Raw genomic sequence first — 22,644 nt, 5'->3', positions numbered from 1 at the left:
TAAATATTGTAAAAGAAAAATTTATTATTCGGGGAGGAGGCTAGTTGCCCCTTAGCCCTACTGATCCTCTAATTCTATCGATGCTGCTGACGACGAACTTGCATATTATCTCGCCGAATACAGATGATGCTATAAATAAAATTTTCATCTTTGAGACCATGTTTTGCCTAACTATATCAATGTACTATAAGTTCATTTAAAGTAGAAATCATAATCGTTTAGGCCTTTTTATTGAAAACAAGATGAAAACATTTGCAGGAAAGAGTAGTCGTCCCTGCTATTATTGCCACACACGTTGTTTTGTCACTGAAAACAGAAATACTATGAGTTCACTCCAAGGAGTTCTCAATGTCTATCACAAAGCGGTACTTCACATCACTCTTCTCGAGTCTATCGAGAGCTTCGTTCGCATATTGGATAGGAATCACTTCGATCTCCGGATATATCTCATGTTTAGCACAGAACTCGATCATCTCCTGTGTCCGTTTCGTGCCACCCACTGCACACAGAGATGCTTCTTGCACCTGAATCAGATATGCAATTTATGAATTATGATACAATGCAAGTTATGGTTTGTAATTTACACCAGGTGAGGAATACTTACCCATGATAAGGCTGAGCGGGCTGAGTTCTATTTTCTCACTTGGAAGACCCACCAAAGCCAAGACTCCTTCTGGTTTAAGTAACGACACGTATAGATCAACTGGGTGATTTCCTGAGGCTGCGTCAACTATGAAGTCCAGAGAATGAGCCAGTGCCTGCGAAGAAAAGATCCGAATCTACTTTTTAAGGCACCAAACATGAGAATTCCCAAGACTTCAAATGACGTTTCGATGTGGAATTCTTACAGCCATTTGCTCTTTGTCAGACGAAAGTACGAACTTGTCTGCTTTTAGCATATTCAAGGCATCATCTTTCTTGTAAATGCTTGTGCTGAAAACAGTGACATTTAGTCCAAAAGCTTTACCGAACTTCACAGCCATATGACCGAGCCCACCTAGTCCGACCACTCCTAGTGATTTCCCAGGCTGATTCATCTTGTGGTGGATCATCGGATTGTATACTGTTATCCCGCACATAGCAAAGGTGCTGCTAGAGGTAGAGGATACTTGTCAGGTATCTTGTAGCAATACCTGTAGATCAGGCATTTAATATTTAAGTCCATCATAAAATCACATGAATTAGATGGAAATGTATTTCAGTGGCGAAAATATGGATAAGTTAGATGATGGAAAACCCTTAAAAGCTAGCACATTGCCCCCATAAATCCCTCTGAAATGTCATCACAGACCACTTCGCAGAGTGATGTTTGCTTAAAGCCAAAGAAGACACTACAAAAGCTTTCAGGGACAAATCGCAGGTGGAGAATATTCTATGATAAAGATATTAAAGTCTAATTATTCCGTACGTTGACGATGCAATCAAGCAATGTCCCGGTCGATAAAACAAGTCCTACGTAATAATCATCCTAGTTTCTGCTTATGCACACTGCCCGCAAATCTGACATTATCTTTCCCATAGTTACACCATCGTGAAATTCTAACCAACAGGTCAACAAGTACAAATAGAAAGGTTACCCGTCATGGACAACTATGAAACTCGAATATCCTCCCTTGCTGATGGTACCGTCCTTGCAAGTGCCATTGATTGTTAGAGTTGCTTTGGAACAGTGCTCTTCATGGCCAACATCACAGTACGCACACTCTCTGCATGAGTCAACGAAGGGTCTAACCCCCACATGGTCTCCGACCTTGAACTTACTAACCTCATCACCCACTTCTTTTACAATCCCCACGATCTCGTGCCTATTCATATATATACAAGCTTAATTTAGAGGATATTAGTGCAATTCAAAGTGTTGTTTCCATGGCTAACGTTTTTGAAGAATTTAATGAACTGCGCATTAGTAAATGAAATTGAGAAGAATTAACGTACCCCGGAACCACAGGATACACAGTATTATTTCTCTTGTTGCGAGTGCAGGCTACATCAGCATAGCAAATGCCGCAATGAGTGATTTTCACCGAAACGTCATTGCCTCCAACCGATCTGTACAAGAATAATTTTCTTAGTTTAGACATTTGGAGATGGTGAGGGCATCATCTTCGGCTATTATCAATTAACATATTCATGCGTGAATTCATATATAAATGTAGGGAGAAATATTGATCGATGCCTAAAAAAGGACTATAATCTTGGGATTTATCACAATGATGCCTCAAAACCTTTCGAAACTTATCAAAAATAATCACAAATTTCATGTTCCCACCCATAGAAACTATGAAAACATGTTTGGTTAGAAAGCGAAAAGTCGTGAATACATGTTAAGACTTTCCATAGCTAAAATGATTGTAGTAGTCTCAAGCAACATGCATCTTGTGAGACTGGTTCTACTGACGATATTGCGGGCATAACCATTCACAGCACACGAAACATAGGCTCGTTGCTTCTTGACGGACGAGTTTCAAGCAACAACTTCAATAAAAACATATCGCGAAAGTGCAAGTCTACCTGCGCTCGAATTCATAAGGAGACAGCAGTCCTGTGTCGTCCCTTGCAGCCCATCCATGGCAGTTGTTGCTCATCGTCATCACTTTGTCTGAAGTCATTTCTCACTCTCTTTTCTCTGAATGGTGATGTGCGAGAGCTCAAACGAGTAAATAGCGCAGGTTTTCGAGGATTCCTGATGGGTGGCAATGAAGAAACCTCCGTGAGTCCACGCAATAGATTGTCCGTGTGGCGTCCTCCTTCGCGTCATTGCCAACTTCACCTGTCTACCAGTATTGACTTTTTTGGTTTTTCCCCCAAGCAAAGGAGGAAAGGAATAAATAATTGGATAATACAAAGTCTATAACATAGACCCCACACTTTCTAGACTTCCTTTGTGTCTTGAAATTAAAGATTTCTCTGATCAGCAGTCATTGTCGCGAATTTGGGCGACAAATGCTACATATACTAAAAAAACAATTTTTTTTTTAAATCTTTGGCCGGTCTATTTAAACAAAAACAAAAAAAAAAGACGTTTATCTCTTTTAACTAATACTATAGTTAGTGGTGTACAAAGAAATCGAGAACCATACCACCCACCTGAGTGGCGTTTCTGGCTTTGGGCCCTCTCCCCCTTGTGAAGGGGAGAGGTTCAAATTCCCAGTGCGTCGCAGGGTGACTTAACCGCTGGCATGAGTGTGGTGGCCAACTTGCGTCAGCCCCAGGTTCTTCCCGCCAGCTGTCAGCTTTCAGGGTTTCCTGGGTCACCAAAAAAAAAAAAAATCGAGAACCACCACCCGCCGCGATGGCTCAGCTGGGTAGGCACTAGACTTCCATCGAGGAGGTCTAGTGTTCGAAGTTCCTGCAACACAAGTTGCAGGAATGCTAGCTTTGAGCCCTTTGGCGACTTACCTGGTGGCACGTGTGTGGTGGCTAACATGTGTCGCCTCCAGTGGTTTATCCTCGGCTGCCAACCGTGCGGGGTTCCTTGAGTTACCAAAAAAAAAAAATCAAGAACCAGATTAATACTCACGGGTTCCAATTTATTGAAACTGATCAGTCCAGAGTAAGTGGTTTCCAAGGGAACTGGTCCAGTCCTCGATTCCAATAACTTAGCATGTGATTTGGTATGATAACTCTTGATAAAGTTCTATTTAGTATCTGTAGCCTTTCTCGCCCAAAATTCGCGAGAATGACAGCTGATCAGAGAAATATTTAATTTCAAGACACAAAGGAAGTCTAGAAAATGTGTGGTCTATGTTACAGACTTTGTATTATCCAATTATTTATTCCTTTCCTCCTTTGCTTGGGGGAAAAACCAAAAAAGTCAATACTGGTAGACAGGTGAAGTTGGCAATGACGCGAAAGCGGACGCCGCACAGACTATATTGCATAGACTCACGGAGGTTTCTTCATTTGTCCAAATCTCATCAATTATGTGTAAGCTTTCTCTATGTGAGAGCAAAATACGCTAGCCAGATCCTGAAATTAACCGATCTATAGGATTTAAGGTACCTGATGAGTTTTCAGATTGTCAAATCTTCGCTTCCATGTAATTTATGGTTACTAGAAAAGAAAAGGAAAATATGCATTATGAAATGTAGTCCCAAGCATATGGAATCCCAAAACCCTAATTCTAAGACTTTATGATGCATCAATGGAAGAAAAGAGTGCTATGGGGGCAAGGTCTACGGATAAGGAGCTGTTGAGAGGGGGACACCTGAACTTGGGACAATGGCGAATGCCTCATGGGGCCATCATGGACGCATGATCCACGGTACCATCATCTTCTTTAGCTTTTGACCATGTTAAATGCCAGACACAAGCGAATCTTCTCGCTGAGTTTGCCGGGGTCTTGCCTTGTCTAGCTTCCGATTTTCAAACTCGTCTGACAATTCTCCTTTCAGGCATGGAAATAAAAGTCAACGATTGCAGCCACCATAGTTGAATTAGTAATGATGCTTGGGAACCTTTTGTCTCAAACTTGAGCAGGATTGAATCACATCGATAATATCTTTGATTATACGAGGGGTACGAGAACCCTACATATAAATTTTAATTATTTTTTTATATTTTCAACGGTTATGATCTCACCCGATCCATGAATTTGTGACTGGACGAGAATTTCCTCTTGAAAGAGAAGTCGCATTTTAAATGAAAAAAAATATCAAAAAAGTTATAAACTTAGTATAATTTTGTCATTTCATATCTGAATTATTTCAATTTCATCAATTGAGTCATAATTTTTTTTTTAAATTTTGTCATTTTAGTCCATCTAACTAATTTAGCAGGAAATTGATAACGTGTATACTAATTATGCTATGTAGTACAATCAACACTACGCATACAATTTTTTATGATGACTTAATTTTTTTTTCAATTTTTTATTAATATTTTCTTTTCTTCTCTTTTCCTTTACTTTCTTCTTCTTCTTTTTTCTTTTCTCTTCTCTTCTTTTCTTTTTTTTTCCCCTTTTCCCCTTTGCCCACTGTCCTTGGGCCTAGTCGATGGTCTCTAGAGGTCACCGGCCTAAGTCAAGGGCCACCCTCACTGTCCCCTAGCAAGAGTCGCCCTCACTTGGGCTAGCGAGGGCAACCTTTACCCGATCTAGCGAAGCCCTAGCGAGGGTCGCCCTCATCCAATGGCTACCCTTGCCAACCGAGGCCTGAGATCCCTCACCTGAGGCCAGCAACCTCTACTAGCCATCATCAAGGCCCAGCAATGGCCAACACGAGTAAAAAGAAAATAAGAAAATAAGGGAGAAGAAAATAAGAAAATGTAAAAAATGGTGCTATTGTCGAAATCGCCAATCTACTCGCTTTAGAATGATATTGAAAAGCATTTGGGACTTGAATATACGAGCTAAAATATCTAGGCATCCAATTGCATTCCGTCCATCACATTTAGTATTTTGACGATTAGGCTTCCGGATTAGTCAACCTAGCTTGTACAACGGCGGTTGCGTGGACTTTTCTTGTGGGTCTACTTGGTGGATGTCTCTCTGCAACGACCTTTTCTTTGTCTGATCATTCTTGTGGCGGCGATATAATTATCTTAGCAGTAAGCCATGACGCTAAATGAGCGTCACCCTATACGTTTTGATCCCAATTGGGAGAAAAAAGAATTAAAGTTGCAAAAGTAATACACATGAAGTAGGCAACGCCGTCTATGAGAACAGCGCAAGAACCCGGGATATATATATATATCGCACGGGACGCAGCAGATTGTCAACCGTCTCTGTTATCAACTCTTCAAAGGGAAAAGAACAGATAAAATGAGTTCAGTTGTAGCGACGGGCAAGAACTGCCATGGATGGGCGGCGAGAGACGAGTCGGGATTTCTCTCTCCTTACGAGTTCAGTCGCAGGTGAACTAGCCAATCGCGTATTGAGTCGCCGATCTCGTCGTGTGAGCGCGTGACTCGATCCATAAGATATCTTGTCATTTCCGATGAGTAATGTTTATTGCATTGTTCTCGTGACAGAGCGGTCGGGAGCGAGGATGTCTCGGTGAAAATTACTCATTGCGGCGTTTGCTATGCGGATGGATGTACACTACACTCGCAACAAAGTTAAGGCACTCCAAATATCCCGTGGTCCCAGGGTATGCTACCTTTGTTACTAATGTAATTGTAGCATGGTCTATTTCTTCAAACGTTTTTGTCTTTCCTCATGATTATTCTCAGAGACGCTGCCGGCCAAGAAAAAATTCTCCATCTGCGCCGTTCATCACCGTCGACCCGGTGCTTGTAACTACAACCACGTCACTAACTTAGTACTTCGACGGCGATGAGTGCTGCTTGTGGAGAATTTCTTTTCGACGTGTGTGCAATTAAAATCTTTGTTTGGGGTGTGATGCTTATATGAGATATATTCAGGCATGAGATCGTGGGGATCATAACAGAAGTGGGTAGAGACGTCGGCAAGTTTAAGATCGGAGACCATGTGGGTGTCGGAACTTATGTCGACACGTGCAGAGATTGCGAGAACTGTGATGGCGGACTAGAAATGCATTGTTTGAAAGGTGGAGTTCCTACGATCGGCGGCACTTATGCAGATGGCAGCACTTGCAAGGGAGGATACTCGCAGTTCATAGTCGTTCATGAGAGGTGCGTGATTATGAACCTCGCTTCAAAGATCCGCCCGATTATCGTTGGACGCATCACTTAATATATACATAAGATAACTCCAATCTCATTCGACGACAATTCCACAGCTGGTGTTGCCGATTTACCAATTTGCTAGTATGCTCAATCTTCTGTCTTCATATCTTCACTACCAATGCCTAATCCATTGAATATTTCATTGCAAAATGTGGAATCTGTAGGTATTGCTACAAGATACCTGACAAATATCCATTAGCTCAAGCAGCACCCTTGTTGTGTGCCGGGATCACGGTCTACACTCCGATGATCCGGCACAACATGAATCAGCCTGGAAAATCATTAGGAGTGATCGGGCTCAGCGGGCTCGGCCACTTGACCGTGAAGTTTGGCAAGGCTTTCGGATTGAACGTCACTGTTTTCAGCACAAGCGCTTCCAAGAAAGACGATGCCTTGAACCTGCTGAAAGCAGACAACTTCGTGCTCTCATCTGACAAAGAACAAATGAGCGTAAGAGTCTAATGAACAGAACCCACTTGAAATCTTGAGGCTTCTCGAATGGCGGGTGTCAAAAGTAGATCTGATTCTGCGGTTTCTTTTACAGGCTCTGTCGAAATCGCTAGACTTCATAGTAGACACTGCATCAGGAGATCACCCTTTGGATCTGTACATGTCATTGCTCAAGGCAGGAGGAGTTTTGGCTTTGGTGGGCTTCCCAGGCGAGGAACTGAAACTTAGTCCCCTGAGTCTTCTCATGGGTAAATATTCTCTCCACAGATCCTACATTTCACTTCCTCTTCTGGTAGATTAGGACCCCATGACTTTCTTGGCGTTATTAAATCACATGTATCTTGTTCAGATATGAGGAGTATTTCTGGAAGCACAGTCGGTGGTACCAAGCGAACGCAGGAGATGCTCGAGTTTTGCGCCGAACATGAGATACATCCCGAGATTGAAGTGATTCCTATTCAGTACTCGAACGAAGCTCTTGAGAGGCTTCAAAAGAATGGCGTGAAGTACCGCTTTGTGATAGACATCGAGAACTCCTTAGAGTGAATTCCACTAATGAAGGAACTTCAGGAAGAATAACGACATGTCGTGACCACAAAATCTTGAAGAAATGGACCCTACAATAATTTCTAATTATTTGTTATTTATCTTTTTTTACCAATATAAGCTGTTGATCTCATAGTAAATTAAGGACAGTCCCATAAGCATTTCTCTTTGTTCTATAAGAACTCTATCTTTATATAAGTGCCAACGACTCTCTTTACGGAATACAATTAGTGCGGCAATAAGTGGAAAGTATGTTCTTTGTCCATTTGAAGTGATCCCTCCCTCTCTCTCTCTCTCTTTGAATTTGGGGACTGCTACCTGTGTGTGCTGTGAAATAAGATGGAAAGCTAAAAGATTTTGTAATTTAAATCCAACTCGAGAAGAAGAAATTAACAGAAAAATGCTCTATGAGCGATAAAGAACACCGGAAATTTACGCAATTCAACCTGAAAGCAAAACCTGAGTACTCACACAAATCGAAGATCCTCGTTCCAATTATGTCCGTCACAAAAGCAAGGGACATCGGATGGCAGAATTAAGAGAGCGTTGGAGCAATTGTCGATCAAATTGATTTCAATGACAAGAATAATTCCTCGTCGGTCGACCAACGTGGCATTAGATGGAAGACTCGTCGGAGAGAGAGGGAGGGCGTGGTCTTCTGACTTGCCATTCCAGTGTCGCCGTCGTTGGAGAACGAGAGAGAAGCAAACCGTAAAGTTTGAATAAGAGTTGGGATCTAAATGCTTTCTACGTACAGAAACAAGCATTCTCTAAAAGGGCCATAGGTTTTGGGCCAAAACTGCATATGGATTGTGGCAGCTTGCAGTAAAGGCCGTTTTGTACCCGAAACCGAATCAAGCCGTCCGCCCGTTACTTCACTTGCTACCCGAATCAAAAGGACATCCCACCCAAAAAATGCAAGCTAACTCCTGAACTTTTCAGCCGGTATAATGAAGTGCTGAACTTCTGGAAGAAAATACAATTATGCCATAAAACTTATGTTAAAAGGATCATTTAATTATGCCACAAAGGGGATTTCAGGTATTGTTCTTCGAGGGCTTGATTTCGCTTTCTAAACAAAAATTTGGGACTTAGCTGAACCAATTGAAATGTTGAGAACTTGATCGCATTTCGTAGATGGGATTTAGAGCTTCAGGTGCACTAGCATATAGGATTTTGATATGTTCTATCTTATCCTATAAAGTTTAGAAATGCAGATGATCATATGCATGCAGAAACAAAAAAAAAAAATGGGTATATTTATTACCAATAGTAGTGATAATAGTATGGATTATCGTCAAGTCCACTACCAACACTGCCAATGTAAAAAAATTACTTCACTCTCACCATTGAATGAGTGTGTAAATAAAGATTCTTGTATGATCATTCTCGATAAAGCAATATTGGTTTATTTAGTTAGCTTAAAAACCTGGATGAGCAATCAATTGGATCTTGCCAAGAACCTCCAGTTACAATTGCGCCCGTATGCACGACACCTCCATTTATATTTCTCAAAATTTGGTACTCGTTACCTTAATTTCCTCAAAAAGCTCTAGATTATGTCTTTGAATAATAACTCCTGTAGCATCTTAGTTGATTGTTAGACTATTTAAATAAAAAAAATCCTGCCTTTATTTACTAGACTGAGCTCTTAGAACAGTTAACAGTGGTCCAATAGCATTTTATATGATATCAGAGTTAGAGGCTCTGACTTTATATCTTATCAAGTCTCATTTGCTTCCCTAATTAAATTTTCACACTCAATACTAGGTAAAAAGACTAGACTAAGCGTAAGGAGAGTATTAGAAAATTTAATTAATAAATCATGCATTTATCTATCAGCTTAAGATTTTAGAATAGTTAACAGTAGTCTCATAAAATCTTATATTTATGTCTCTCCCTCAAATCTCATCATCGCCCACATTGCCAATAGAGCCTAGGGTCTAACTGGTCTCAATGTCAATGTTCGATAAGCTTCTTCATAAATTTCCCAACGAGTCAGAACATGCAGGCTTCGATTACGAGCAAAGCGCATTGTGGTCTCCTCTGATAAAAAGAAATGCATTCCTGAGCTCACCCGGAAAGGTAATCACCGACCATGGAATGCTTGAGAAAGCAGGGAGCATTATGGATGAAGAACGCCGCAAACGACACGAAACTTGTTTTACGGTGTACTTTTCAGACGGACTTTTTTGTCCTTTGTAAGTCTAGCATTGCTCTCTTTCGTAAGGCCTTCTTAAATATAAAATTTCGATTTATTTGACGCATCTAATTTCCTTTTTGTTCAGGAATTTTGGTGCTTTTCCCAAAGAAAGCCAATATATAGCTTTATCAAATTTGATCCATGGAGGGTTCACCTCGCTTGTGAAAATATTGTAATGCATAGTGAGCGATAGGTAGATAGATGAGTGATGTTTTTGCTGTGGCTTTCGTTATTTGTAAGAGCTTCATATTTACTCAATAGTCCACTGCTGCAGGCCAAAAATGACATTTTAGATATATATATATCTATTAAGATTGTGGACAAAGAAAAAAAAAAGAAAATAGGGAAAAATAAGGAAAAAATAAAAATAAAAAAGGATTGGAAAAAAAAGTTCATAAATTTTTAAAAAATTGTCAATATCAATGCTGGTCGTATCACGTAAAATAGCCGACATTGGCTATATGTCAGTAATTTCTAATCAAAATTGACTGAAATGGCTATAATGGCAAATCATTAAAATATTTAAGACTAAAATGATCAAATTTAAAAATTTAAAATTGAATTGGCCATCATATAATATTTTTATGACTTTGGACAATCATCTCCAATTTTACCCTAATTTTATATTATGTTAAGTGGGCTTCATGGTTGGTGCAATTAATTAAGGTGTTAAGGAATTTCCAGTTCAGATTTTGAAAGTCACTTGTCCAAATCTCATCAATTATGTGTGAGCTTCTCTATGTGAGAGCAAAATACAGTAGCCACATCCTGGATTTAACTAATTTATAGGACTTAAGGTACCTGATGAGCTTTCAGATTGTCAGATCTTTGCTCCCGTGTTATTTATGATTACTAGAAAAGAAAAAGAAAATATGCATTATGAAATGTAGTCCCAAGCATATGCAATCCCAAAACCCTAATTCAGAGACTTTATGATGCATCAATCGAAGGAAAGAGTGCTATGGGGGCAAGGTCTACCGATAAGAAGATGATGATCCACGGTACCATCATCTTCTTTAGCTTTTGACCATGTTAAATGCCTGACAGAAGCGAATCTTCTCGCTGAGTTTGCCGGGGTCTTGCCTTGTCTAGCTTCCGATTTTCAAAGTCGTCTGACATTTCTACTTTCAGGCACGGAAATAAAAGTCGACGATTGCAGCCACCATAATTGAATTAGTAATGATGCTTGGGAACCTTTTATCTCAAACTTGAGTAGGATTGAATCACATCGGTAATATCTTTCATTATATGAGGTGTACGAGAACCCTACATATAAAATTTTATATTTTCAACGGTTATGATCTCACCCAATCCATGAATTTGTGATTGGACGAGAATTTCCTCTTAAAAGAGAAGTCGCATTTTAAATGAAAAAAAAAATTATCCAAAAAGTTATAAACTTAGTATAATTTTGTCATTTCATATCTGAATTATTTCAATTTTATCAATTGAGTCATAAATTTTTTTAAATTTTGTCATTTGATTCCATCTAACTAATTTAGCATCAAATCACTAACATGTATGCTAACTATGCTATGTAGTACAATTAACACTATGTAGACAATTTTTTTATGATGACTTATTATTTTTCAATTTTTTTATTAATTTTTTTTCTTTTCTTCTCTTTTCCTTTACTCTCTTCTTCTTATTCTTTTCTTTTCTTTTCTTTTCCTTTTCCCTTTTCCCCACTATCCTTAGGCCTAGTCGATGGCCTCTAGAGGTCACTCGACCTAAGGCAAGGGCCACACTCACTATCCCCTAGCAAGAGTCGCCATCACCAGGCTAGCGAGGTGTTGACACCTAATTTTTATCTTTAAAAAAGTATATATATAAATTAAAATCAAAATCAAAAATAAAATATCTTAATTATTAATTTCCCTAAAAAAAAAAGGGTCGCGGGGTCAAGTCTGGCCGGGCCGGATCCGACCTTGGCCTGGCCCGGCCCTCTTCCTCTTCCTTTCCTCTACGTGGGCCTTTGGCCCGTTCCCTCTCCTTTCCTTTCTTTTATTTTCCCCTGCGCAACCCACCCCCCTTCTTCCTTTCGGCCTAGCCCACGACTCTGTCTTCTCCCTCAGCAACCGTTCGCATGGGGAACGGGCAAAGCCAAAAGCGAGGCTGCCAGGGTAGCAGGGGACAACATCATCTCGCGGTTGCAGGCAAGCGTTGGAATCCTTGAGTGAGAGTTGGCTGGCAGAGGCGGCTGATTGGTCGAACAAGGTCACGCGCGCGAGCCGAAGGAGCGGGAAAATGAGAAAGAAAATGGGGACAAAATCTAGAAAACGGGGAGGGGCGAAGGGGAGCGAACAGAGAGCGAGAGAGAGAGAGAGGAAACAGGAGGAGGAAGGAGAATAGGTCATTGCTACCGCCAGAGAACCACCCGTTCATCGCCGACCGCCACCGTCTTCCTCGGAAACCAGGTTGGCCTTTTATCGAACACTTGGTGTGCGTTTTTGAAATTGAGATAGCTGGAGCTCATCCCATCCGTTTCGGGCAAGCTCCGGCCTCTGTAAATCTCCTTAGGTCCTTTTTTTTTTATCGGTAACTCACTGGTCACCGCCGCCGCCTCCTCGAGCTCTGTTTAGGTTGAAAATCACCTGGACCGCTTGTGCCCGCCACCTATTCACCAGAGCGCCCTAGCGGGCTCTTTCCCCCAAGCTTCCTCCGCGTAGAGCCCTAGGACTCTTGGTTGCCAGAGGGACGCCGTCGCGACCAGGAGTCTAACCGTCCCCCCTCCCCCCCCGCCTGGTCCTGGCGACTCCGTCACCGACGTGCGCCGTCCGGGCACCCCTGGTCGCAATTGAGGAGTCGCGACCAATTGGTGCTAGCCAAGTGGGCCAGGTTGCACATCTGGCCCACTTGGCTCTGGTTTCCACTTGGGCTCAACTCTTGGGCCCAAGTCGAGCAGTGGAGGCCCGATTAAGGATGGTCAAGCCTAACCCAACTGGGCCAAACCTAGGCGGGCTGGACCCGAGCCACCTTGATCGGGCCAAACTTGATCTGGTCGGACCCGGGTTGGGTCGGACAGGATTGGACCCGGTCCAGCCAAAAATATAATTTTTTAAAAATAAATAATAAATAAATTCGAAAAATAAAAAAATGTATGGTTTGGTTAGGAATTGCCATGTTTTGCCCTTTTAGTATAATCAAACCTCTATTTGCTTGTATGATGATTACATCGTATGTTTAATTTGCATATTTAGTTATGTTTAATTGCACGTATTTAATTTTGCCGCAATTAGGATCTTCGTAGCTATGGTTGTTATTTTAATTATTGCGCACCCACATGATCACCTCACATATTAGTTGATAGGTATAAAATCAATCTAAACTACTTGTCAAAAATCATTTTGTTAAAATGAACAAGATTAGGTACCGAAAGAGTGTTGTTGACACCTCATTTAATTTTAGAAAATAGAATTAGAAGATAATCTTTGATTAAGAGGGAAATTTTGAAAAAAAATTGAATTCAAAAGAATTCAACAGTCGAATTTTGGAGCCACTATTTTGTTGAGCGGTTGAGCAAATATGTGCAAATCTTCACCTGCAAAAACAAAGTCGAGTGATTCTTCTATAAAAAGCAATGCGAGGTTTCGGAATTGAGGGGGAGCTTCTCTTCATTATTCGTCCAAAAAATAGCAAATTGAAGAGAAAAAGAGAGGAAGTACAGTGGCAGAAAGTGAATGGGGGGAAGCCTTCGGTAGAGAGTGAGAAAGACAAGTGAGAGAGAAAAGAAGGAAAAAGTCAAAAAAAAAAAAAAAAAGAAGAAGGTGAAAGCAAAGAAAAGACGTGAGAGAGAGATAGGTGAGTGATGTGAAAGCAAAAAAAAAAAAAAAAAAAAAAGGGAAAGCATTGTTCATCTCCTTCACGGGCTGTCTTCACCGGCCACAAAGCAATGTAACCCCTCGCTCGCACCGCCGCGCCTCCATTTCCGCCGTGCCTTGCTTCGCCCGCCGACGCCGATCTGCAGCGCCTCACCCGCACCGCCCTCCACTTTGCTCACCACACCACTACAGCTCTGGATCTACCCCTGCGCCAGCCCTTGCCACCGTCTTTGCCCGAGCCCCTTCGCTCCCCTGACGACCGGTGCTGCTGCAACTCGCGATCCAATGACATTCGCACCCTTGCTACTCCTCGACGCTTCGCCGGTCTCCCCCCACGAAGCTCTCCACGATTCTACCCGGAGACCGACGCCACTGCCTTTGCTCACCTGTCACCAGTGCCACTGTTGCTGACCGTGCCCAACGATCGAGCGTTGGCGCCACTGTCTTGGAGTTCCAGATTCCGCCGACGACCCACGAGCGTCGACGCCGTAGCAGCCCACCGCCGCACCGAAGCCTGCTTCACCGTGATCAGCCCTCTGCTCGCGCATCCGCAACACCGCCGCCGCTACCACAGCTCGTGTCCCCGCCGTCGTCGAGTTCAGCCCGTCGCTCACCACCGCGTTAGAGCCTCTTCCTCAGTCGAAGCCGCATCCCCACCTCTGCAACAACCGACGCCGGCTCCACGCTCGAACAGAACCATCTGCTGCCTCCTCTCGTTTTTTGCTGCAGGTCTGGTTACCGCCGAACCTCGCCGGAGCTTCGACGGACAGCCCTTGTTCCGAACGGCGACCCATCACCGAACCACCAGCTGCTCCTCGCCATTCCTCAAGCCAACCGTGAGTTATACTAGGTGAATTTTTAGATATTTGATTTCATGTTTTGTTTTTATTCTAACTTGATTTATTTTGATTTATTTTTATTATCCGATTAGGAAATTTGTCATATTAAGTCATGATAATCAAAAATATTGAACCGCGAGACAGCGGGTTAAATTTTTTATTATTTCAACTTTTTATGATAAATTTATGGTTTGCTTTGCATAATTGATTCACGTTAAAATATGTCATTGATATACATTGATGGATTATATTTTGGTGCGTTATCATTATTTGCTCCTCACATATTATGCATATCTAGAATTTAAGTACTTAGGTCCATATGCATTTCATATTTAAGCTTTGCATTTTTAAGATTCATATAGAATTAGGACGATTTTCCTTTAACAAAACCAAAAATAAAAAAGAGAATAAAAATGTTATTTAGGTCATATAAATCACACCACATGTTGCACTCTAGTTAGTGGGTCATAGATTAATGTTTTAATATTCCCATCATGTAGTTTTTTTTAATAAAAGGCCTAAGATTAACATTGCATCATTATGTCGCTTTCTTTAATAAGAATTATTGTCATTTAAAAAAAAAAAAGAAAGAAAACACAAAAAGCCGTTTAGTTAGCTAATAAGTTAGTTCATAATTAATCTCATTTTATGTCATCATTGTTTAGTGTAGGTTGCATATATGTATAAAAAAAATCATTAAAAAAAATCATAAAAAGAACATGTATATAGATTTACCATGTCATTCATCCCATATCACGTAGCACATGCATATTTAGGATTATATAAATTAGATTGCATACATATAGTGATAAGTTTAAGTCATACCATATGAATTGCATCTCGCATGTCATTAAAATAAATTCATGCATATTAAATTTAGATTAAGATTGCATATAATTGACATTCATTTAAAAAAAAATTAGGTGTCTTGTCATTTAGAAATCATGTTTAGGGCATGCATTTTTATTTGCATTTTTTATTGAATGTTATTTTATTGATTGTGCACCCGCATGACCACCATTTGCATGTTAGTAGTTTAGGTTAAAATTAATTAACATTGTCTGCTAAATATTTTTGAAATTAAAATAAAAGGTACCGAAAGGACGTTAGACTAATCTAGCGTAATCATGTCCCCGGACTTATTGAATCTCTGGTTTGTAAAAATAAAGTATTCTCCCATACTTTATTTGGGTTTCTAATCAACCCTAATTGATTAGTGGCGGCTCCAAATTGAATAGAATTGCATGTTTAAATAGATTAGTTTCAAGTCGCAATTGGTAGGACTTGGGAGGGTCCGCACCAAGTCTTTAGACTTAGTAATCCATTAACCTAAACTTTAGGATTGCCCTGAAAATTTAGGTCGCGACAAGTGTTAATTGGTCAATTAGTGTAATCAAGTCCCCGACCCTAGATTCTCTAGTTGCGTAGGAAGTGAGGCACACTTACATGCCTTACTTGGTTTCTAGCCGACCCCAATAGGCTAGTGGCGACTCTTTGTGTGTAAAATTCCTAAAAAAAATCATAATGTCATGCAGGGTATGGGCTTGGGAGAGTCTACGCCTAATCATGGGCTTTAGTCTCGTCCTTTAGGCAATACCCTTAAACATGTTCCCTCCCTAGAGGGTATATCGCGACAGCTTGGCGACTCCACTGGGGAATTGATTTTAAACCTTAAAGAACTTAGGCCAAAATTAATCATGTTCAAAAATATATATTTTTAGCAACGGGGATTCCAGGTATGTTCCCAACATTAAAGGTATTGAATTTTTTTATAGAATGAGAGGTATAAGGGGAAATACTTGCTCACCTTTGTCTTATAGCGAGGTGTAGAAATGTATGGTTTATTTTTCATGTATGAAGTGCTGATTGCTTATAAAATGTCATGCCTACATCCCCTGCATTGCACTATACTTTAGCACACACAACCGGCCACCAGACGTGGACCGCATAGGATCACCTAGGATGATGTTGAGGTGGATACCACTCCGACTACAAGCATGTAGTACGAGTTACCCATCTCAACCCTGAAATTTCTTTCTTGATGTCAGAGGTCCCCACCCTAGTCTACGAGCATGCGACACGGGTTGGTTCTTTGACAAAGCTAGAGTCATGGGTAACACGACCTAGCTGCGAGCTTGTTGGTTCAATCATGTGATCCCATGGCTCCATTTTGGGCCATCCATAGTAGAAATCGAACTACTATTCGTGCGCATGTTTATGGCTTTGACATCGCTACTCAATGAATAGGGTAAGTTTTTCAAATTCTTTTATTCGCAATTTACTTATTCACTTTCCTTTTGGTCGGTCCACGACAAACTAAGTTGATCATACGATGCGGGTACCCGACCTTCGCATCATCTCGAAAGCCAAGCTTCGCGTGTGGTGGGATAGATTGGATCTAACTAGCCATGATTTGGTGCAATCATATATTGAATGTTTACTTCTCCTATTGGAGATAGAAACTCATTTTGGTGTTGTGCAAGCGTTAGCGCATTTTTGGTGCCTCGAAACTTGCACGTTCGTATTCAGTGATAACGAACTCACTCCGACCTTGAAGGAATACAGTATTGCCATTGGAAAACCCTTAGTATCGAAATTAGTTAGTCCACCTGTAGGAACTGAACATGCATCGACCTTATTTGAATTCCTTAAAGTTAAAGGAGAGGACATGAGAAAAAAAATTAAAGCCAATCGCAAAACCTGCCTGTTTTCATTTCTAAATGAGCTTTTTTAAAATGCCCCATCTCTAAAAATAAAAATAAAAATAGGATCTTCCTGCTAGCTTTCTTCGAATTTGTGATATTTCTACATTGTAGGAATGTTATTAGCCCTTCCATAGCGTGGGTAGTTCGTGAAGTATGCATGGAAAAGGACTTTGTTAATGCTATCTTGACCGAAACTTTTCTTTCATTTACTTGTTTTAAAGAAAATAAAGACAAGGCTTTCCATGCTCCTCCTGCACTCTTACAAATTTGGTTCTTCTCTCACGTTAAGGGGTTTAGTGGCTTGATGACCGTAAACAATATTTCTGACTCTAGCCACCCTATCTTGAAATTTAAAGATAGGAAAATGTTTGCCCCAGATTATCATTATTCTGAGTAGTTAGACACTGGACTTGATGATTCTAATGGCATGCTAAATGGTTCCGCGTTCAAGAAGTGCAGTTTATGTGTGGGCTTATTAGACCTATTCCTTTGTTGGAAGTCACTGGAGTCACCGAGTATTACTTGACCCGAGTCACCCGTCAGTTTCAAGAGATTCAACAACTTCCGCCGGCAATTCAGGAGGACCCGCTTAGGATAGACTTCCCTGACTGATGCCAAGATCATGAAGACTCCGCTGTGCTAGTCAAGTCGTTGTGGGATATGTGCCATCCCTGAAAGTTGATATTGCTTGAAGAAGAGTTAGAGGGGCAAGAGAAAACCTACTATGCCTTGAAAGAGTACATTCGTGAGCACAAGATCCCAAAGAGCCTCCGCATGAAAATTCCTAAAGTGCCATTGATGATCACCCACCGTGTGACATCCCGATTTTTCTCAATTTTATTTTCAGTCAATTGATTCGGGCAATTCATCTGTGCATGTAGTTCGTCTCTCAGAGTTGGCCACTCATGAGAGAACTAGTTTATTGAGTGAAGTAATTAAGGAATTTTACCGCGTCAGACTTGGGGACTGATCACCCTCGGGTCGGATGCAAGAAAACTTCCCCAAAAGCTACTCAGTGAATTAGGCACGCTGAAATCGCACCAGAGTGAAATTAACCGAGAAATCGAAATTGAATTCTGAAATTGGAAGTCATGGGGTGTTGCAAATCTTACTAGGAACATTGGATTAATTTATGGACTTTAATTTGAACTCAATTGGAAGAGAATTTATGGAAATTGAAGCAATTGGATGTGCAAGGATTTGAACCCCGGCGGAAAATGAAATTGAACCTATTGGACTAAGGTTGTGGAAGGTTTGGAGTTAGTGGATGATGACATCACCTATGATGTCATGGATGAGGCAAGATGGGCTAGGGTGGTGACAAGTGGAAGGTGGAGATGAGGTCTTGGAAAGGTGGGATGTCACTTCCCCCTTGTCCCCATCATCTTCAACCTTTGAATTTGGAGGAGAGAGAGAGAGAAGGGTGCGTGAGAAGCCAGCCGAAGCCGAAGCCCTCGTCCGCTCCTTCGCCGCTCGATCGTCGCCGCCGCCTCGCCCGCCATTCGCCGGAGCTCGCGTCGCCGCTCGCCCGCGTGCGACCGCATGCCCTCCCGCGCCGAGCTGCTCGTCTCTGTCCGCCAAGCCTCCCGACCGTCGTCGCTCCAAGCCGCTTGCTGTTCGTCGCCGTCGAAGCCCCCGTCGCCACCGTCCGTCATCGTGAGCTGCCGTTCGAAGCCCTAGCTTCCTCCGCCAGTCTTTCTCCATTGTTTCTCTGTCCGTTCAGTCGCCATTCCGCCACCCTTTCAAGCTCGGTTAGTTGCTGGAAAAACCAGCAAGAACCAGCTCCTTTTAAGCTCGGTTTGGCTCCCTTTTGGTCCTCATTTGGTGTTGATCCGTGTAGGTTTGTCGTCGGCGTCGTCGTGCTCTTCGCCGGAGACTCGTCGGAAAGCGATTCAGGTGAGTTTACCTCACTAATCCGCGATTAGCGAGATAATGATTCCCTAAGTATGTGTTAGCTTAAGTTGATTGAGATTATGTGGATAGATTGGCTTAATTAGTTATGGATTATATTAAGGTGATTAATTAAGGTAAAGTGTGTTTAGTTTAATGGTTAAGTATGTTTATTTTTAAAATAAACCTTGATGTGACTTAAAGGAGTTTATTTATGATTTAAATAAATGCTTCGAAATTGTTTGATTATTTTAATAATATATCTTATTCCGAAATTCATTAAAATATTATTTATAAAAAAAAAAAACTCGAAAAATTTATTTTGACCCTAGTTGCTCAGAATTTCGTGCCGATCGTTGCTGTGCTAGTAGAATTTGAAATTGATGATTGGTCGTGACGAATTGAGTGTGATTGCGATTTATGAGGATGCTTTAGAAAACCCTAAGTGTGGAAATTGATGGGAGATTAGCCGTGATGTACCACCTAGGAAAGGTCGTGCCTAGTGAGGCCGTGATGTACCACCTAGGAAAGGTCGTGCCCAGTGAGGCCGTGATGAACCACCTATGAGAGGTCGTGCCTAATAGGGCCGTGATGAACCACCTATGAGAGGTCGTGCCTAGTGAGGCCGTGATGGACCACCTATGAGAGGTCGTGCCTAATAAGGCCGTGATGAACCACCTATGAGAGGTCGTGCCCAGTGAGGCCGTGATGTACCACCTAGGAGAGGTCGTGCCTAGTGAGGCCGTGATTGACCACCTATTAGAGGTCGTGCCCAGTGAGGCCGTGATAGACCACCTAATTAAAGGTCGTGCCGAGTGGGGCCGTGATTGCCACTAATTGTTAAACCTTCCTATAGGGCCGGGATTGAGAGCAATGATTGATTTGCTAGAATGACATGTAATCGGCCGAGTCGATTGATCGCTGAGACGATCCAAGTGGTTGAATTGTTTTAATGATGTGATTGTGCCATGGTTGGTTGGTTATCATAATTGTACATGGTTGAATTATATAAATTGTGCTAACCTGCAGATGAGGGCTAAGCCGAGGTAAGTCTTCTTGATGTTGTGGCTAAGCTACTTTGGGGCGTATTTACTTTCTAATAAGGGTTTAAGAGGGGTGAACTTGCTGAGACAAAGTCTCATCCCAGTTTGGGGAAAAATATTACAGGACCGTAGATGGCGAGACCCCCGGAGATGAGTGGCCTGCCGACGGAGATTGACTAGACGACAGAGAGTGCTCCTGACCTTGGGAGTCCTTGGGTCTATCAGTTGGTTAGGACCCTCATCTAGGTCGAGGTGAACGTGCATAACAGGGTACCGTACATGTTTAGGGCTTGGTTTCGTTCCGGAGTCGATGGCGTTAGAGTTGGCCCTCTGGATAGCATGGATATTCCGCCGGGCCGTGATGAATGCCATTTTGGGTGAAGGCGTGGCGGATCTTCCCGGCGGTGGAGTGATCAACGCCCGCCCCGGCCTCTTGGGTGACGGATCCCGAGGATGTGGGATCGACGAATGGGGGCGACCAAAAGAGTCCTAGGACTGTGGATTTTCTTTTTGGCGGACTGATCCATGTTGTGTAGGCTAATCCCTTTTTGATGCATATAAACTCTGACCCATTTTTAGTGCATAGTGCCTGGATCTTGTTGATGTACATAAACCTTGTAATGATGATGATGTAAGTTAAGTATGTTGTTTGATTTTGAGTTGATGTTGATTTTGAGTTGATGTTCCTGCTGTCCTATCCCGTATGCTTTTGTAAGGAGTTTCTTAGTACGTTCCGCTTGCGCATTAAAATGTAAATTGGGGTCGGCGACACTACCTGGGAATGTCGCATTCGCTCGACCATGGCGGGTTGTTCACGTGTCTCGGGGTTCGGGGCGTGACAACCCCATTTAAGTGGTATCAGAGCATGGTTTGTGTATGGAGTGATAAGGGCGATGAGTCACGGGATAGTTAGTAGGAAGAACTTTTCATATTTAATGCATGTGATTGTTAGTTGTTTGTTAGCTTGGTTGAAAGGTTACTCAAATTCTAATATGGCATTGGAATTCGCCAATAGGCATCTATATTGAGCATGTAGCATGAGTGACCGAGTGCCAAGAGCTGCTAGGAAGAGAGCAGTAGGCCCCGTGTTTCGGGGTGGGCCGTCGATGAGAGTCGGTGCCCGAGGTGCCTTGGGAAGAGCGCAGGCTGAGGCTAGTGCAAGTGGTGCAGCATCACCTCCAGAGGATGCAGTGGCCCCTGAGGATCCGAGGTTTGCTGGGATCATGCAGATGCTTGAGATGATAGGTGACAGACTAGACCAGCAGGCCGCCGCTTCAGCCGCCGCTATCGCCGCTGCCACCAATGCTGCTAATGCTGCCAATGCTGCTGTTGCCGCTAATGCCGCCGCTGCTACCGCCGCCGCACCGGTTGCCGAGCCAGAAGAGGAACTTGAGGAAATTCCACTTGAGGATGTGGCCGCTGGGAGGCCTAGGCAGAAGTTGGTACAACACTTTCTGAGATTGAACCCACCAACGTTCACGGGAGCGGGAAATCCCGAAGCTGCAGCACTATGGGTTCAGGAACTAGAGAATGCCTTTGAGCTCTTTGTTGTGCTTTGAAGGAGAGAAGGTCGTGCTGGCGACCTATCGTTGAGGGGGACCGCAGCCACATGGTGGAAGACTAATAAAGGGATAGTGTTCCCTGATGGTGTAGCTCAAGAGTGGAATGTGTTTCTGGAAGCCTTCAATGAGAAGTACTTTTCTGATTGTGCTAAAGAGTTGAAGATGGCGGAGTTCCAACGCCTTCGTCAAGGTACAATGACAGTTGATCAGTATGAAGCGAAGTTTGCTGAACTGTCGCAGTATGCCCCTGAATTAGTCCAGAAACCGACAGACCGAATTCGAAGGTTTAGAGATGGGCTTAGATCGGAGGTGAGGAGCTTTTTGGTTCCGTTAGATCTGAAGGAGTACAAGGATCTTTGCAAGCAGGCCCAGCTAATTGAGAAGGACCAGAATGAGAAAGCTGCCGCATCTGGGTCGCGGTTTAACTCAAGCAGAGGTGATAATCGGTTTGGGAAGAGGCCGATGCCTGGGGGAAGGTACCATGTTCCACCCACCAAGAAGGGTGGAGTAGGGAAGCAGTCATCGAACTTCAATGGAGCATGTCGTTTGTGTGGAAGGCGACATGGCTCAGCCCCGTGCCCTCCTAGGACGGGTGCTTGCTATGAGTGTGGCCAGCAGGGTCACATTGCTAGGGTTTGTCCTAGGAGACAAATGAAACAACCTCAGTTGCCGCCGCCGCCGCCGCCACCGCTGGGCCAGAATAGAGGATTCACACCGCAGATCATGCCGCCCGGTGGAATGAACCGACCTCCAGCTCAGGGAAGGACTTATGCGCTGACCAGAGGACAGGCGGAGGATGCGCCTAACGTGGTCACAGGTATAGTCTTGTTAAACGACCAACCTGCTTATTCTTTGTTTGATCCTGGAGCTTCGCATTCATTTATAGCTGAAAGATTTGTTAAATTGGTAGAATTAATTCCTGAATTGTTGGAGTCTG

General features: G+C 42.6%; 1 protein-coding gene and 1 pseudogene across 1 annotated transcript; one reads left to right on the top strand and one right to left on the bottom strand.

Annotated features, from left to right (window-relative positions):
* Positions 1 to 260: 260 nt before the first annotated feature.
* On the bottom strand, positions 261 to 2,679 carry LOC104440883 (annotated as a pseudogene).
* A 3,041-nt stretch (positions 2,680 to 5,720) lies between these two features.
* LOC104442607 (probable cinnamyl alcohol dehydrogenase 1) lies at positions 5,721 to 7,909 on the top strand. The gene is given in 7 exon segments (XM_039311195.1): positions 5,721 to 5,853; positions 5,971 to 6,061; positions 6,064 to 6,089; positions 6,364 to 6,594; positions 6,813 to 7,098; positions 7,193 to 7,346; positions 7,448 to 7,909. Coding segments are annotated over 7 exon segments (1,077 nt in total). The 5' UTR covers positions 5,721 to 5,761; the 3' UTR covers positions 7,645 to 7,909.
* The last annotated feature ends 14,735 nt before the right edge of the window (positions 7,910 to 22,644 follow it).

The sequence above is a fragment of the Eucalyptus grandis genome, chromosome 4 (assembly GCF_016545825.1).
Source record: "Eucalyptus grandis isolate ANBG69807.140 chromosome 4, ASM1654582v1, whole genome shotgun sequence".
Lineage (NCBI taxonomy): Eukaryota > Viridiplantae > Streptophyta > Magnoliopsida > Myrtales > Myrtaceae > Eucalyptus > Eucalyptus grandis.
This window is presented reverse-complemented; position numbering and strand designations above follow the sequence as displayed.